This window comes from Mya arenaria, chromosome 3 (genome assembly GCF_026914265.1).
Source record: "Mya arenaria isolate MELC-2E11 chromosome 3, ASM2691426v1".
NCBI classification, from domain to species: domain Eukaryota; kingdom Metazoa; phylum Mollusca; class Bivalvia; order Myida; family Myidae; genus Mya; species Mya arenaria.
In genome coordinates this window covers 73,773,605-73,789,500 of record NC_069124.1, presented here as the reverse complement: position 1 = coordinate 73,789,500, position 15,896 = coordinate 73,773,605, and the positions used below count along the sequence as shown (strand labels likewise).

Genomic DNA, 15,896 nt, shown 5'->3' with positions numbered 1-15,896 from the left:
TTGTACAAATGTACATGTACGAGAGTTGACGTCACACATGACAAACTTTGAAAAGAAGTTAGACAGGAAGTTTCTAGGGACAGTCATTTTGACAGTTGTATTTATTTCTCTGAAAGGTAACTTTCATTCATTCTGTTTATTAGTTATCAACATGAAACATACCAGTATAGTATTGAATATATACTGTATCAAACGTCAAAGTTATTACTTTTTTTTCACAAGTTTTGGGTTTAAGTAATATTAATATTCTAATGTGCTGGGTATTGTTATCAACAATATTTTACCTTATTATATAAATATGACAATTGATGCAGTTCATCTCTGTTTTTTTAAAATTGTTTATCCTTTTTATTTGTACTTTTAAAGTCAAACAACGGCGTACTACTGTACTGGAAGGTAAGAAACAGCTATAGTTGCCCGGTTAGCTCAGTTGTTAGGGTCTAGTGTTCTGGCAGTCATGGATTCAACTCCAAAGCGGGCACTTTTTTCTCTCAGGTTTACTCTACTGGTGTCTGAAGTATAATTAGGCAAGAGAGTCTGGATCGGTCTAAAAGATTTATGGGTGGAGAATTGTGAGTGTTTGTCAGAACTAACCATCTGGTCTGTTTAAGTATTGTTTTAGCAGTCATGGGTTCAAGATTCACCAAAGTCCACCAAGTTGTCCTTTTTACACAGTTTACTTGAAGGGAATGAGCTCCTGCTTTGGTGTCATATGACCTCCTGCTTTGATGTCATATAACCAGTAAAATATAAAGTGACATTTAACCTAAAAGTATTTATTTTTTCTTTAGATTTATCAAAGGGTCACTCCTACCAACACTCAAGCATAAAATGGTTACTGAAAATTGCAGTTTTATAATGTCAAAAAATCACACAGGCCTAAATGGATTAAACTTTAACAACTACGCCATTGGCAAAAACTGATGAGTACAAAAAAAAAGATGCCAATATGAATAAAAACAACCAAATGAACAGATGCAACATGAACCTGCCGCCTACATGCGGATAACACTCCAAACTTACAATAACAACCAGAACTATCACCTGAACATGCTTCTTGTTGAAGAAATTTGTTAAGTTTTCAAGAGAATCTGAAATAATTCTCAATACAGCGATCTGGTCCACAACAAAAATAAACCAATTTAAAATTATTTTTAGCTCGACTATTCGAAGAATAGGTGGGCTATACTACTCGCCCCAGCGTCGGCGTCCGGTTAAAGTTTTAGGGCAAGTTGGAATATTTATTAATAACTTCTATATCCTTTGTTCAATTGACTTAATACTTCACACAGTTGTTCAGGACCATCACACAATGAGGTTACATAACTCCATATTATCCTAAATACAAGTTATGGCCCCTGATTGACTTAGGTTAAAGTTTTAGGACAGGTTAAAGTTTTAGGGCAAGTTGGGATTTTCACTTAAAACTCCAATACCATTCATTCAATTGACTTAATACTTCACACAGATGTTCAGAGCCATCACATAATGAGGTAAGATAACTCCATATTGTCTTTTATACAAATTATGGCCCCTGATTGACTATGGAACTTAGGTTAAAGTTTTAGGGCAGGTTGGGATATTGTTTAATAACTTCTATACCCTTCATTCAATTGACTTAATACTTCACACAATTGTTCAGGACCATCACCCAATGAGGTTACATAACTCCATATCCTTAATACAAGTTATGGCCCCTGATTGACTTAGGTTAAAGTTTTAGGCAAGTAAAAGTTACGGGCAAGTTGGGATTTTAATAAAAAACTTTTATACCGTTCATTAAATGCACTTAATAAAATTCAAAATTATTTACGACCATCTTACAACAAGAAACATAACTCCGTTTTAAGCCTAAATACAAATTATGGCCCTTGAATTTTTTTTATTTTTTTTTTAATTTCCTTTTCATTGAAAGGCGTATTTCTATATTCTTAACCATGTTTACATAATGGGAAATCAAGTTATTTGAATGACTTGCGTCATTGTTTAGGCGGGCTGGTGGGAGGGCAGCATCAAAGTCACCTTATGTATCAAATAATTTTAGTTAGGTTTGACATAAAGAGACCAAACTTGGTAATATTACATCGTTATTGTATTCTAAGTCAAAGCGGCGTAGTCGAGCGCGCTGTCTTTTGACGGCTCTTGTTATATAATTGCATTTAATAATTATAGCAACCCTATTTTTATTTCATTAATTACCTTTCAGTAATACATGAACACAAAAGCCTTTGTTTGTAAACTAGTATGTAATTGTTAATTAATAAAAAAATATATAAATGTAAGCTATTTAGACCTTTTGAAATTTTCTGACATTGTTAAACTGCAGTATTCCATGTGATTTTTAAATGTCTCATATTTTTACTGGTCATATGATGTCAGTCATATGATGACAAAGCAAGAATTTATTCACTCGAGCACATTTTTTTCATGCTTTATTCATTTGATTGACAAGCATGTTTTGATAAAGAAAATCAAGAAGCATATTGGTAAGTTCTGGTGTTGTTGATAGCCTGTTATGTTTTGTGACTTTATGACTGTTGCATATAAAAGCACTTGAACTGATTTGATATTATCTTACTATTATCACTAGTGAGCAAATATATACAAGCAAACATGTTCTTTACTCCGGAAACACTTGGCATGAGTTTCCTACAAGCTCAATTTCGGTTTTTTCAAGTGTATGTGGTGAGTGTTATACTGAAATACTGTGTGGATGTTTTCAGCTATATGTAGTTCTAATATGAGCTATTGTACAACAATTTATTTCAGTATTTTTCATTAAAAAAATGTTTATATACTTCAATAATGAATTATTAGCATATACACTTATAGTCTAAAAGTATTTTAATTATGTTTACTTTTTTGAGCATATGTTAAGCAATATTATTTTATTTGTTTTGTCAATATTATTATTTAAGAATATGCAATGATTAGAACATATTGTGTCAAATCTTAATGATAAAGAAGGGCGGAGCGAGATTAAGATTTTACACAATATGTTTTAACTGAATAAGATTATAATGTATTTTCTGCAGACACGTTACCAATTCATGCTGCCAAAATAATGTCTGTCAAGTAGTAAAAATGCAATTCTTAATGAAAAAGTCAAATCTTTAGAGAAAGATGTAGGTTATAATCTTAAAAACTTTTCATTTAAAAATAATGCTCTGATGTATTACATATAACATTACATAATATTTATATTCTATTTACAATCATTCAGCAAATACAGCTTTGCTTCATACAAATAATGCATACCTATTATCATCATTCTTTTACATATTAATTCCATTTGAATATTGTTTTTCTGTTTTGTAAAAAAAATTGCAATTGTACCCAGAATGACCAAAAACGTGTCTTCATTATATAATGATATCTTCATTTAATTTCTCATTTGACAAGTTTAGTTAAGTATGGTATTCATTATGACTAGTTAGTTTAGTCATATAGGAGACAGCCTTGTTGATTTTATTCACCATTGATCCTCAAAGAAAGGCTACTGACAGGCCCTTTAATTATTGTAGATATTCTATTGATTTTGAAGATTGGAGTATTAAATCTCCTTTGAAAGTCGTCATGTGGAGTGAATATGTTAACTTAGCCTGTAATCCTATGTAAAGCAATTGGCAAACATCGACTCAAGAGCATACTATGGGACAGGAAATAGTGTGTTTGTCAGAAATTAATAATAAATAATGCTTGTAAAGTAGAAACAGTGTATTTGTGTATATTTTAATAGAAGTGGTTTAAAAGAATTTGGCTACATCAAAACATCGGTAAGAATTGAAAAAAAAATGTTAAAAGATTGTCAAGTATTTGATTTTTTTAACTGCGAGTTTCTGTTATGATAGTGTTTCAAAGCCGTGAGTATAAGTTATTGTTTGTTCTAAGTTCCACAAGGAAATAAAGCATTCAATCGAAGCAAATCTTGGCAAACACATAACAAAAATATTTGCAAGATTTACAATTAAATAATGATGTATAAAATGGTTGATATCATTTTTGGGAACTGATAAGGCATACCCCTTTCAAATGAACATGTTTTCTCCCTCGAAACTAAAGCAATAACTGAATACATGTGAGTATGTCTTGTCATTTCATTTTTATATAAGCTAAAATAAATCTTCATCGAAACAGACTTTGGAATAAGATTTATTTCACTGCACTTAAAGCTGCACTCTCACAGATCGAACATTTTGACAACTTTTTTTATTGTTTGTCTTGGAAAGAGCAAATTTTTGCGTGAATATCTACAAACCAATGATGAAAGATTGCTGACAAAAGATCAGATTGCAGATTTTCATATTTCCGATTTTTTGTGCTTAAACTGTTAAATCCATAAAACATCAATTTTTGAACTCAAATATAAAAATCGATGATCTAATTTTCGCCAAAATTGGCTCGTTCCAAGACAAAAAATAAAAAAGTAACGTTCAATCTGTGAGAGAGCAGCTTTCATTCACTGCAGTTAAGATTGTGTAAACAGTGTTGTTGTTGTTTTCAATAATTTTTTCCACTGGCATGTATGTCATGCATGACAGCCATGGTGGCATTGTTGTTGTCAAGATGTTGAACATTAATTCAACAGTTAAAGACTACTCCTAGCTCAATATGAATTTTAAGGACTAACATTACCATTCTATAAGATATAGAATAGATGTTGACTTGTGTTCCTTGATTAACTGACAATGGTTGTCCGCTCCATGCAAAATGCTCTTGTTTTTTGGTGATTCATGCATAGTATTAAATGTCATATTAACAACAAATTAAAAAAAAGTGTAAACTCGGCAGAATAGTTAAACGGCCTTATGGCAAATATCCACGTATTTCTTACAGCTTTGTCATAGAAAGTATGTCACGCCTACATCACATTTAAATAATCAAACAGACTACTATTTCAACTTAAATGTGAACAGCTTATAAATTATAAATTTAACAGTATGTATGGCATGTAAAACATCAATCAGTATGGAGGTTAAATAGAGGATAATTTTTTAAAGATTGTAATGTATTTTACAGAGTGAGCACAAGAAGTTGGCGTAGCCATGAGTAAAATATTATCTTTTGGTGTTCACAACGTTTCTATTATCATATGCCTTAAATTGGTGTAAAAAGACATTTAATGATATTTTATTATTGAAATGCGTCAAATTGTATAAATGTATGTAACATCATTTCAGAAATGAGGTTGTTGATATTGTGTGTCAGCCCTGTTGCGCTGATGTTTGATTTGGATAACAGAACAGGGCCTTAAAAAAACACACCTGGTTAGGGTTACCCAACCTTATATACCAAATAGGTGCCGACCTTACCTTTTTTTGTAGTCTGTTTGTGAAAAAAATCATATTGATATTTGAAGACTGAAATATCATTTTTATTTTTCTGATAACCGGTTATCTCTATAAAACCCAATAAAACAATAAATTTTAAGAAAATTTGAATATTTTGAAAAAGTTTTAAATCCCATAGGTTCAAAAATGAAATGTGAATGATATTTTAATATTGTGAGTGACTTGTTTAAACTAGCAAAATTCTGTATGTGGATATTTATCTTCTTAGAATTAAAGTAGAGCACTTGATTGTTTAACTAGGTTGTTATATTTCCGCGTACATTGAAACAGTTGTGCTTGCATTGGTAACGGATGTATGTACATAGTAAATGGTCATGACCTAATTACTCGGCTTTATTATTGGGTGATTTTAGGGTGTTCGTCTCTAAATCATGTGTATATTGTGATTCCTGGATTTCAGGGGTAAATTATATTGTTTTTGTCCTGTCCGTCAGTCAGTCTGTCCGTCTGGCTGTAACATTTCGTGTCCGGGCTATAACCTACTTATACTTCAAAGGTCAAGGTCACACAAGACGTTTAAAGGTCAGAGTACACATGCCGGTGTCCTGCTATAATTTACTTATGCATTGATGGATTACCATATAACTTTGTACAAATGTTTTCCTCATTGAGATGATGTGCAGTGACCTTGACCCTGGTCCATACCTCAAAGGTCAAGGTCACAAGTGTCATTTATAGGTCAGAGTACACATACTCGTGTCCACGCTATAACTTACTTATGCATTGATGGATAACCATATTACTTGGTACAAATGTTGTCCTCATTGATATGATGTGCAGTGACCTTGACCCGGATCCATACTTCAAAGGTCAAGGTCACACGAGACATTAAAAGGTCAGAGTACACATGCTCTTGTCCGCGCTATAACTTACTTATGCATTAATGGATTACCATATTACTTGGTACAAATAATGTCCTTATTGAGTCGATGTGCACTGACCTTGACCCGGGTCCATACCTCAAAGGTCAGGGTCACATGAGACATGTAAAGGTCAGAGTACAAATGCTCTTGTCCGGGCTATGACTTACTTATGCATTGATGGATTACCATATTACTTGGTACAAATAATGTCCTCATTAAGAGAATGTGCAGTGACCTTGACCCAGGTCCATATCTCAAAGGTCAAGGTCACACAAGACATCTAAAGGTCAGAGTACACATGCTCATACCTGCGCTATAACTTACTTATGCATTGATGGATTACCATATTACTTGGTACAAATGTTGTCCTCATTGAGACGATGTGCAGTGACCTTGACCCAGGTCCATACCTCAAACGTCAAGGTTACAGGAGACATTTATAGGTCAGAGCACATATACTCGTGTCCTCGCTATAACTTACTTATGCATTGATGGATTACCATATTACTTGGTACAAATGTTGTCCTCATTGAGATGATGTGCAGTGAACTTGACCCGGGTCCATACCTCAAAGGTCAAGGTCACACAAGACACTTAAAGGTCAGAGTTCACATGCAGTCTTCCCGAAATGTGCCGAACCGCCGGACATGTCTGGCAAATTTTGTACGGGTCCGGCAGGTCTTCCGAAAATGACGGTCTGAATGACCGACATATTTTGAGACGACTTAATAGCGAAAAGGTACATGAAAGCGAAATGTCTCTAAAAACTTTGCTGATTATTAGCCATTGCGGTAGTTAGTCGATCCAATACTGATATTGACGTCACATAACATCGCCAAAAGTCGGCCATTTCGGATATGCAATTATGATGTTGTTTGCCGGTGATAAACGAGTAAAAACGATTCATCAGTAACGGCATTCTATTTACAACTGTTTTGATTGATTCTTGGTTAGCAACAAGGTACAATCAAAATCGTCAGCACTTAATATACTTCGTCTGCAGTCTTGACATTGATCTGACCTACACTACACACAATATGAATTACTTTAACAAATATCCTTTTATAATATGTTCATATATCCAAGAATATTTAGGTTACTGATCAAACAACTTGTGTTTTCTATATTCCAACTCTTGACCAGTGATTGTGTACAATTTTGATCAGATTTAACGTACCAGTCGGGTTGCGAGAAAAACAAAATATACTAAAAAACAACAGCGGCGGATGTAGCCGTCCTTTGGACTGCCTTGCGTTTTATTTTGCCAAATTAGTTCCGTATTTTCTTAAGCTTCAACAGCCACCCTATTTTCTATTAAAACTCCCAACAAACTTGATGGCCTCAATGTGTTTTGATGCAATATATCTCAATGAGTTCAATAACCAGGCCCTTGGATACTCAGAGTTGTGGTCCTTGAATTGTCATTTTTTTGTAATATTAACAATTTATTCCTCTTTCAGACTTAAAAAAAATGTGCACTTAGCTTGAATCTTTTCAAAAATTATTTACTTTGTGTAATATTATCATCTAAGTTTGATAACCCTTTAAATTGTCTCATTCGTGAATAGTCGTATTCTGTAAATTAGCGTGCAACGCTCAATCTAGGGGCACTCTTGTTTTTGGTGCAGCATTTGTACTTTATAACGATTTTATGCTTGCAATAAACCAACAATTAACAATGTAAAATATCACTTACAGGAAGTGTTCATACGACTTTAAAGGCAAAGTTTTCAATGTGTTTATAGATCATTTGTGTTGCTAGGGTATTATATTCAAGTGGCCCTTCAGTGAAGTATTCTCATATTTCTCATCTGATTTCAAAACATCCATTGTTTTAAACATGAACAAGCAGCTGTCAGTCTCAAGTATATAATGTTTCAGATTATATTGGCTTAATATGTTTACTTTAGACTTCCTCATAACTTTCCTTTGTGTACCCAGATTTGTGTTTACTATTGATAGTTCTGGACATAATTATAGTTCTTGCCATTCAGGAAAAAATGAAAGTTAATGTTGTTTAAAATTTCTGTTCACATTTGCTTTTGAGGTATTTAAAATTTGTGCTGAAATATATCTCGGAACTTTCGAGGCTGTCACTGTATCCATGGATGACCCTTGTCACCTTGACCTTAAGAGTTTTATAGTTCTTGTCATTCATAAATAAATGAATGGTTAAAGTCACTTACATTGCCATTTGAAATTGCATTTAAAGCCTTAACAACTGAAATAATCTTCAAAACACATATCACCTGTTTTAGAAAAGAGATTGATGTACACTTTGGCAGTGTACATGTATACATACGTTGTGTGTGGCAGTTTGGCATTTTGTGTATCAGGTACCAGTACTATATATGTGTTTTCCAAATATTCTTTTTTAATATACTTAAGATACTTTTTTTCTATCATCAGGTTGCATGGGAGGGTCAGAGTTGCCATAGAGACATTTAGAAGTGTTTAACCACAACCAGGCAAGGCCACCTGAATCTTTGCTCAAGGGAGAAAAATCAACAGGAACAGTAAGTATTTTCAGGCATGCTAGGGCTTAATTTTTACCAATTGAATACAGTTTATTTGCTATAGGATACAGCATTTTGTTTTTATGCCCCCGAAGGTGGGCATATTAAAATCGCACCGTCCGTCCGTCCGGCTCTGTAACTTTCCCTTCTATGGACAGATTTTAAAATAACTTGCCACATGTGTTCCACATACCAAGACGATGTGTGGCATGCAAGACTCGTGTCCCTACCTCAAAGGTCAAGGTCACACTTAGTGTTTATTCACAATGGAGTGCTGCATATAAGGACATAGAGTATAGGTTGTCGTGTCCGGGCTGTAACTTTCTCTTGTATGGACAGATTTTAAAATTACTTGCCACATGTGTTCCACATACCAAGACGACATGTCGCGTGCAAGACCTGTGTCCCTACCTCAAAGGTCAAGGTCACACTTAGTGTTTATTCACAATGGAATGCTGCATATAAGGACATAGAGTATAGGTTGTCGTGTCCTGGCTGTAACTTTCTCTTGTATGGACAGATTTTAAAATAACTTGCCACATGTGTTCCACATACCAAGACGACGTGTCGCGTGCAAGACCCGTGTCCCTGCCTCAAAGGTCAAGGTCACACATAGTGTTTATTCACAATGGAGTGCTGCATATAAGGACATAGAGTATAGGTTGTCGTGTCCGGACTGTAACTTTCCCTTGTATGGACAGATTTTAAAATAACTTGCCACATGTGTTCCACATACCAAGACGACGTGTTGCGTGCAGGACCCGTGTCCCTACCTCAAAGGTCAAGTGTTTATTCACAATGGAATGCTGCATATAAGGACATAGAGTATAGGTTGTCGTGTCCTGATCGCCAGATTTTAAAATCACTTGCTGCAGTTGTAATTTCATTCTGCAGCTTGCAGATATGACATTAATAAAATACTGGTGCTTTCAAAGTTAAGAATTAATTATTAAGTAAGATAATGAAAGAACCATTATCATTATTACTTAAAAGTAAGGAATTGTAGAAACATCAATAAACATTTATATTCAACAGATGAAATACTGTCATATAACCATAAAACTACAGATAATTTTACATTGATTTCACTCAAGGATAGTGATATCTGTTCCTAAATTATCTGATCATATAATTTAAGTGACGAGCATGTAGTTAATAGGTCTTGTCATTGTCTGTAGAAGTAGGTGAAAATCAGCCCTACCTTGTGAACAATCCATATGCTGTTGGCACTTCTTCATGTTTCATATCAATGGTATTTACCTCCAGATATTGACATTAATTCAAGGTAAAATCTAAAACCAGGGTTTTTGTGCTGATACAAATTAAACGTTCAAGAAAGTAATAGAGATTATTGAAACCATCTGACTATTTTGTCTTAAGATTGATACTTTCTTTAAAACAGCAACATAATTATGAAGTGCAAATTATTGAGCTTAACAATAAAAATGATTGAGTAAAAACTCAAATTCTAACTCTTATATTTTTAATAAATCACAGGCAGCCTCAGCCCCCCACCTTACTGATTTACACTGTTAATTATACATAAAATTTCTTTATTAAATAATTCAGGTTTCTGCAGCGTTTCCCTCAAGGAACGCTGCGATAGTAATTCTTCCATGCCTCATACCCTGCTGAAAGTGTACAGACAATAAATTCATTGTTTTGGGAAAGAAAAGTAGGTCTTAAACACTATGAGTGTAACTGTACATGACTCAGGGTTCCCACTGGCGATCACCATTTGTGACAAAAGGTGACAACAATATTTTTTAAAATGATATCTCTCTAGTCTCTGCAGTTAATCAAGTATGTTGCTGTTGATATCTTAAAATAAGGGTTTGACTGGGTAAATAAATTCGGAATTTTATGGCATGAAGTAAAATGACATCATTTAATATATATTGTTCTATGTAGCCAAAGTGTGACAATTGTTAACATGAGCAAAAGATAGCTTCTGTCGACTTCTCTTTGGTAATAAAACAGTGAAGTCAATAAAAAAAGAGCGAAGTTTGCCAGAATCACACTAAAGGAAGTCCCCTGTGTATTTGGGGATGTGTGAATGACAAACAATGTTTGTGTATTACATTTTTTTCGGACCAAATGATAAAAAAAGAAAGTATTTTGGACTGATTTTTAAACCATTTTCTGTTGCTGAAATCGGTCAGGTGTTGTCAAAATCGTTCCAAGGCCGGTAAATGGTATTTTTTAGATCCCTACATATGAGAGATGAAAATGAATGGCAAAATTGATACTAACTAAAATATTCGATTACCAAAGTGAATACTTTAGGAGTTGTATCATTAGGAGTCTGTTACTATTGGCTATTAACTATGACTTTCTTATTGTTGTATGTCAGTGCTGTTGGAATACGAGAATTCATTACAAATGTCAATTTTTTTAGTGTTGTCGATAAGTGCACAATCGCTGTGTAGACAAATACGTCTAATATGATCCTGATATAATTTGTGTGATGTTTGAGATATGACTAATTTACATTCACGTGGGTCTAAAAATAGACACTTGAAACTTCCAATAAATTGTCTCAAAGTTTGTTGGTTGGCTCGGCAAATGTAAAATTGGCAACTTCAACATTGTTAAGAAAAACAAACCTTGTTAATCTTAGAATGTTTCAAGAGCAGATATTCACAAGAAATGAAGAGGAACTACCTTCAGAATGTTATATCATTACAGTGATTTGAGCGATATTGCACAGCTTAATACTTATTGGTAAGCAAGACAACACTGCACTGTGAAGGCAGATTCCCTAAATTCTTTATTGCCATGGTCATTTAAATGGACAAGTAGCCAGTTACTGTACAGCTATGCGGACTGTTTATAGTACAAGACGATGGATTCCTCATTGACAGGCATGCAGTATTGTGATCACCTTCACGCCTCTGGCATTAGGTGTCAATTGCTGTAAGAAAACAAGACAATATAAATTTTTACAAAATAACACAGCTGCAGGCACAAGGTTTATTATTTTATACATTCAACAAAACAATCCGAATTTTGGAATAACGATTTTGACATTCAAATACCGAATGTTCAATCAAGTATTTGAATATTTAAATATGCATTTGCATCCCTAGTCCATATAGATCCAGACGCGAACAGTATCTTTTCAAAGATACCTTTTTGGGGCATTCGTCACATTCCCTTGAGGGTTCTTGTAACAATGTTTCCTTACTGGTTACAAGTGTTAATGGAGTGATTTTAGCTTGATTTTAAATCATTTAAGTTCAGTTGACAAATCTTTATGGCACTTTACTTTATTAATAATTTATCTTCAATCTGGGTTTGAAACTTGTTCAAGTACTCTAAGAATCCTATTATAAGTTGAATAGTTTGAAATAACATTCTGATGCTCATTAATTTATGGGAACGAAAAAAGTCCATAATGGTAGTTGTTAACACATGTTAAACTTGTACATGTATGTATTAAACTGCCAGTGACACAGTGATGATACTAGGGTGATGTTTATACTATATGGCTACTGGTGCATCATGTTTTATGTGCTTATTCAATGTAAAGATTTATTATCGGCCATCACCATTCGGTTAACTAATTATTTTCCTGTTTAACCTCTTTAGTTGTCTCATTAAATTTTATCATGTGGATAGTAAATACCGGAGGAATAAATACATTACAATAGTGTGCTTTCAATCTATGAAATAAGAGTAAGTATAATGTTAAGAACATGTGTAGTTGTAATTCAATATGCACTGTTTTATAAGTGCAGTATTCATTTCTTTGTCTCAAACTTAGGATAAATGTGATACTTTGCAGCTGAAAGTTTTTGAAGTTATGGGTAAAACAATATGAATTGCACATATTCTGCATATATATACCATTTACTGAGCAGATGATGTACAGTTTCTGGTGATTGATAAATATATATTCTATAAATGTATACAAATCATAATAATCATACTTGTAACATTTAAGACATTAGGCAATAGCACATAAAAAAGATCAATCTTATATGGAATAAACCATGATAAAAAGTTGCACTAAAGGAAATAAAACATAGACAGTGTAAACCTGTCAAATTGTTAAAATCATTTTCAAACCAGTATGAGGTGGAAGTATTTTTCAAGTTTTCATTTTTAGCTCACCTGATCACAAAGCGCTCAAAGTGAGCTATTGTGATCGGTCAATGTCTGGCGTCAGTCGTCCAGCGTCCGGCATCCAGCGTAAACAATTGCTTATAAATTACATCTCCTCCTAAACCCTTTGGACAATTTTAATAAAACTTTATAGGAATGATTCTTGGTTGGTTCTCTTTTAAAATTGTTCAAAGAAAGGAAAAACTACAAAACTTTTCTTGACAAAAAACATGAGGCTTAGCTATCTTGTGTGTAACATTGGCTAGTAGTCGTCTACCAAGTTTGTTTAAGTTATGCCCCTGTGGTCAAAATTGGCCCCACCCCGTGGGTTACAAGTTCACTATAAATACATTTTGTTAAAATCTGATAGTTATGTAAAGTTTACTCTTGAAGCAAGGGCAGCAAATCTTGCTATATGGTCTCCCTTTCTTTTGGAGATTGCATTATTGTCTATTTTTAGTAACAAGGAAATATATTTTACATTTTATCAATTCTTCAAAGTAGTCACTTCTAAGGTAATAATTGTTCTTTTTATAGGTTTAGGTAAAAGTAATTATTATAGCTCTTTTGTTTTATGAAGAATTTCATTTTTACTCTATAATGAATTCAATTATCAGACTTTTCCATTGAACTAAATGTAGGCCATTGTAAGGTACAATCTTATCTTTTACTTGGTTAGAGAATACACATTATATAGACAAGAATTTAATTGAAATGTAAAGAAGGAAAGCTATGTTGTGTTGGATGGAAGAAGGGACATTTTTAACTTATGGTTTTAATGTGTAGTTATATCAAATCCACAGAGTCAGACATATTTGCTTTTATTGGGTGGTGCACCGTCCGTCATTCGTGTGTCTGTTCTCAACACAAATTATGATCCAGTCAATTGTAACTACCCCCCCCCCCCCAGGTCCTGACGAATAACAGGGACTTTGACTTTCGGTCTAGCCAAGCCCGGGTAAAATCCCTGTCCTGCTTGGTAACTGATGGTAAATTCCCCGCCAAATACCCCGCATCCCAGGGACCCAAGGTAATGCCCATACCCCGCTATATTTGGCGGGAAGACAAAACCACGGCATGCACCCTGCACTGCTGGTAAAAACACTGCCCATTTTCCCGGCTATCCCCTATAGGGGTGGGGGGGGGGGGTTACAATTGACTGGTGCATTAAGCCTCTGTGGTCATAACTTGCTATGCCCTGAGGCCCTGAGGTTTCCTGTGGACTTGTATAGGGTATTCTTGAAAATCTTCTTGTCTGAAACTGCTTGACCAAGACCTTTAATAATTTGATGCAAGCATCATTCAGTGGTCCTCTACCAAGATTGTGCAAATTATGCCCCTTGGGTCAAAGCCGGTCCCACCCTTTTTGACCTAGGGTCTTAATTTTTGAAACTACAGGGAAGAAATTTAAACCATATTCACAATTCTGTAAACAACTAACAATGTTTTGCTTGGATGACCTTGACTTTGACCTGTTGACCTACTTTCTTATTTTTGAAGCTACAGATATGACATTTGAACATGTGTACAGTTTTGAAAACAATCAATGCTGTGCTTGGATGACCTTATTTGTATCTTTTTTACCTTTCTTATTTTTGAAGTCTGTGTTATGAAATTTCAAGCATGTGTACAGTTTGAAAACATATATCAATATTGACATTGTCAGGTTACTTTTTGACCTACTTTCTTATTTTTGAAGCTATTGTTTTGAAATTTGGACCATATGTACAGCCTTGAGAACGATTATCAAGCTAATTTGATTACAAAGGTTACACACTTTTACTCAGGTGGGCAATTTAGGGCCATTATGGCCTTCTTGATTATATTCAATATTGGTTGATGTTTTGCATGCTGTACTTGGTTGAATTTAATAGAATTTATATATTGCCCGATCAAATTAAATTTGGAAAAAATAATTTGTCTGGTTATTTTATGACGTAAGCATAAGTATGCAGGGATTTGCCATATGCTGTTCTGCTCAATTAGATTTCATAATATTTAAATTCTGGTGCAATACTGTGCCAATGAGAGTGACTTAGTGTAAGTTTGTTTAACTTTCTTTATATTAATCAAGTGAAAATAAATAAAGTTCAAACTCATATTTAAAATGCGATTTTTTTTCCTTTTGTAAATGACTTTTAGTAATAGGAATGAATCACCAAAAAAACCCATTAGGTTTGCATGTAGTTGACATAATAATGAACACTCAGCCAGTAAGTTAAGGAGCACAAGTCAACATCTATTTTGGCTTGATAACTTACTGTAATATACAATGAAAAGGGTTTGGTAAGATTCATTTTCAGTAATGGAAGTGGTCATTAACTGTTTTTGATAATGTTTAACATCTTTTCCTGACGACAACAACGCCATTGGCTTTCATGCATGAGAGACAAGCCATTTAAAGGTTTCCTTAAAAAAACACACAATAAACAATAACAGTTCTCACAATCTTTATGCGGTAAAGTAAATTTAAACCAAATCTTATTGCAAAGAAGAAAACAAAACATCTGAATCCAGGCATATTGAAATGTCAAAACATAGTACCCTGCATATATTGCTCGAGTCTCTTACACATTCATATTTTAGCAAAAAGGGTGAAAATATGTTTAAGTGAAAGGAGCTTGCCTTGTTTGTAAACAAAAATGATTTCAACCATAATATATGCTATGTTACCGGTATTTGGAAGTTTTGATGAAAATTAAATCTTTGCTTTGCTGCTCTAGGCTTAAATCAAATGAATACCTCCAAATAAATAATATATTCCTAATGTTTTGGTTTGGCTAATTTTTAGTTAGCCAAGATACACATGGAGTTATTTCCTTTAACCAATCAAATAATTCAAATCTTCAAAGTAACCTGTGGAAAACAGTTGGTGTTTTGGTAATAAAACAAACAGGAAGAATTAATATAGTAAAATATAATTTTAAACAGTATTATCATTAATGCATTACATGCAACGTACATTTTTTGTTGAATGTTTTAAACATAAAGGATTTTTGTGCATATTAACGTATTCTATTTTTCTCTCTGTTGTTGGTAAGATGGACAAATAATGATAA

At 33.7% G+C, this 15,896-nt stretch overlaps 1 protein-coding gene across 5 annotated transcripts in view; it reads left to right on the top strand.

Moving 5' to 3' along the window:
- The first annotated feature begins 19 nt into the window (after window positions 1–19).
- The window catches only part of LOC128228661 (tumor necrosis factor alpha-induced protein 8-like), a 29,995-nt gene continuing 14,118 nt past the window's right edge, over window positions 20–15,896 (top strand). Inside the window, exons 1-2 of one of the 5 annotated variants that reach the window (XM_052940100.1) lie at window positions 20–116; window positions 8,624–8,730. In XM_052940100.1, coding sequence (XP_052796060.1) covers window position 8,730 — 1 coding nt within the window. In that variant the 5' untranslated portion in view covers window positions 20–116; window positions 8,624–8,729. The other 4 variants (XM_052940099.1, XM_052940102.1, XM_052940101.1 and 1 more) reach the window with 4 other exon arrangements.